Genomic DNA, 2,935 nt, shown 5'->3' on the forward strand with positions numbered 1-2,935 from the left:
TTCCTTCATTTATTAGTATTTTTTTCAATTATATGTGTTAAACACAGCTACAAACGGTTATACTTTCTACCACACCAGTGAGCAAAATTAACTTCAAATTATCGATCGTTTCTTTCAATCACAAAAAAAGCGTTTGTTTGATTTTTTATTTCAAATAAATTTTATTTCCTTTTACGAGAGATTGTTTATTTTTTTCATTTTTTTGTCGTTTTTTTGTTGTTCTTGTTGTTCTTGTTGTTATTGTTTAAACACTTCACTTAAAACCTGCCCTCCGAACGTTGCTGGCAGTCGCTTCGATACGATCAAATACTGACGAATAACAAATAATAGCCTTTTTCGCTAGCGACGCTACTCCACGAACGCGAAATATTACTCCAAATCCTCCATCGAAGCTTTTAGTACGGAACATCTAAAGGTAAAGCTTAGCGCTGACCTCCAGAAAGCCCAGAAAGGACCTTTTTTGAGTTTTTTTTTAAATAAAAACCAACTGAAATTCCGAAGAATGCGCGCTCGGGTCGAGCCGCCAGCTAGCGATTTACATTGAGTTACGATTTGGATGCGGTTACGCTTGCTTACATCTTATTTTTCTACTTCACTTGCATCGCCTTTTCGTGCCAAAAAACCCCCCGGGTGCCTAAGGTCGCACAGCGCTAACTATGTACATTCGGCATTCGTGTGATGCCGCACAGCTAAAACTAGCCGGGTCTAGCCCTGCCAACAGGGACTCGGGCGATTCGGACTGGCCCCCGGGGGTGGGGGGGAGGTAAAAACAAACCTAACAAACATATTTAAAAAAAAAAGGATGACGAACAAACTACTAAACGAGAGGCATGATGTTCCTACGACGCCGGCACGCGGTTTTGTGCCGGATCTCTACATCGCTTACAGACGCTTACGAAATAAAATTCTCCTAACACAAACAGTACATGAACCTAAGCGCTCGATCTAAGGTCCCGATCGTGCGCAATAAATTAGAAGTAAATCCAGGACCCCACCGTGCGCAGGACACGCATCCTGCCACGGGTGGTTCGTTCGCGATCATTTTATTCTACTATGTACAGTGTGGCGTTACGGTTTTTTTTTTTGAGACGCACTGTTCACAGAACAGTGCCTCCAAAAAACAGCCCTGTCTTAGTAGATGACCTGCACGGGTCTTCGCATCGCATTCTCCAGGTCAGGCAGTGCCGATTGGGACCCACTTGGGCTGGAACCGGGCGAAGCTGACGACGTAGACGAGGTGTTGTACAGCCCGTTCGTGTGGGCAGCATAAAGTGGAGCAGCAGCTGCTGCCGCCGAGATACCACTGTAGATGTTGGAGTAAAACGAGCTAAGTGAGGTTGGGGGCAACTGTTGGGTGGCGGCCGATTGTTTCCCACCATCACCAAGCCCACCCGGAGAATGTCCTGCCTGGACGCTTTGCTGCGATTGGTGCAACTTTTGCAGGGCTAGCGGATCGAAGCTGCCAAAGTACGGCACCGGATAGTGCTGCTCGAGCTGCTGCAGTGGGTGGGTGGGTGCGAAGTACGGTGGAAGCTGCGGGAATGGGTACGAAGACCCCAGGGACGCTTTGCCACCTTGCTGCATCGCTCCGAGTGCCCCCAACCCGTTGGCGGCGTTTGCAAGCGGGTTTTTAGGCTTACGACGTGGCCGATACTTGTAGTCCGGGTGTTCCTTCATGTGGGTGGCTCGCAGCCGTTTCGCTTCATCGATGAAAGGACGCTTTTGGGCTTCCGTCAGCAGCTTCCACTCGGAACCGAGCCGTTTCGAGATCTCGGAGTTGTGCATCTTCGGGTTGTCCTTCGCGATTTGACGCCTCTGCAATCGGGACCACACCATGAACGCGTTCATCGGTCGCTTGATGTGACCCTCCTGCCCGGGGGAGGTTTGTCCATTTCCACCACCCCCCATACCGGCACCCTGCCCAACTCCACCATGATGATGGTGATGGTGGTGACCACCAGCACCAGCACCACCTAACCCATGCACACCGTGTCCTTGCAGACTGGCCAACGAGGACGGTGGAAAATGCAACCCACGCTTGATGTCGAGATGATCCGTGGGTGAACCGGGGCTGTGGTGGGGTTGCGGGGCGAAATCGGCCGCCGGGGGAATTTCCATCCCATTTCCCAGCGCGAACCCATAGTGCGGGTGGCCCAGGCTGGCCATTGTGTGGTGATTAATCATCGCTCGCTCGTTGTGAAGTTCTCGATCATGCACTGTACTCACGCCGTGTACTTCCGAAAAACAAAAAACAACACGCACTTGCACCAGGCACACACACACACGCAAGAGAACACGTGATCGGTCACGGGGAAGTTGTTGTCACTTGGGTTGTGAGTGTTTTAAGGAACACAGAAAAGCAGCTTCACAAGTTCACAAGCAAGCGTGTTTGTGTTCGCTTCTAATCAAACAAAACACGTCCTTTTTTTTTCTTCGTTGTATTGTATCTCGTTTATGATGCTCGGTTATTGTACCTCGGGTCTATTGTAATCACACGTCGCCTCTATCGCAATTGATTGCCAACAACCGCATTTGTTCGCAAAGGTTCGACACAAAAACCGGGCGAGTAACAAAACGAACAATCGCCGAATGGAAAACTGTTTTCTGTTAATCGTTATTTCGTGTTTTTTTTGCGGGGGGAAAGCACCACAAACAGAGCGCCCTTTGTGCGTGTGATCGTTGGCACGCCAAAAATCCGGATCCGGTTGGTTTTCGTCCGTTCGCTTTCAGGGCACAAATTGTACTAAATACCCGTGCTGCGCGCCGGTTCGATCTCTCGGTGCGATCTCAGTCACCTCCGGGATGTGTTGGTCCGTTTTTTTGTTGTCGCTTTTGTTGCACTTTCGTTGTCTCGTTCTAGCGCGTGCATTAAAGCCTTTTGTTGTCTCGCTCTGGCATGTGCAAGAAGTGCTGTGGCATTGGGCTCTCTCTCGCT

The 2,935-nt window shown here is 49.7% G+C and overlaps 1 protein-coding gene across 1 annotated transcript; it reads right to left on the reverse strand.

Moving 5' to 3' along the window:
- Positions 1–1,131: 1,131 nt before the first annotated feature.
- LOC128720515 (SOX domain-containing protein dichaete) lies at positions 1,132–2,184 on the reverse strand. Its single transcript, XM_053814189.1, has one exon. It carries the CDS (start codon positions 2,182–2,184, stop codon positions 1,132–1,134), a length of 1,053 nt encoding a protein of 350 aa, XP_053670164.1.
- Between the last annotated feature and the right edge of the window lie 751 nt (positions 2,185–2,935).

Source organism: Anopheles nili, chromosome 2 (assembly GCF_943737925.1).
Source record: "Anopheles nili chromosome 2, idAnoNiliSN_F5_01, whole genome shotgun sequence".
NCBI classification, from domain to species: Eukaryota; Metazoa; Arthropoda; class Insecta; order Diptera; family Culicidae; genus Anopheles; species Anopheles nili.

Bases quoted from the DNA above. Each gene is read 5' to 3' on its own strand.
- LOC128720515 (XM_053814189.1), bottom strand. From the start codon at position 2,184: ATGATTAATCACCACACAATGGCCAGCCTGGGCCACCCGCACTATGGG.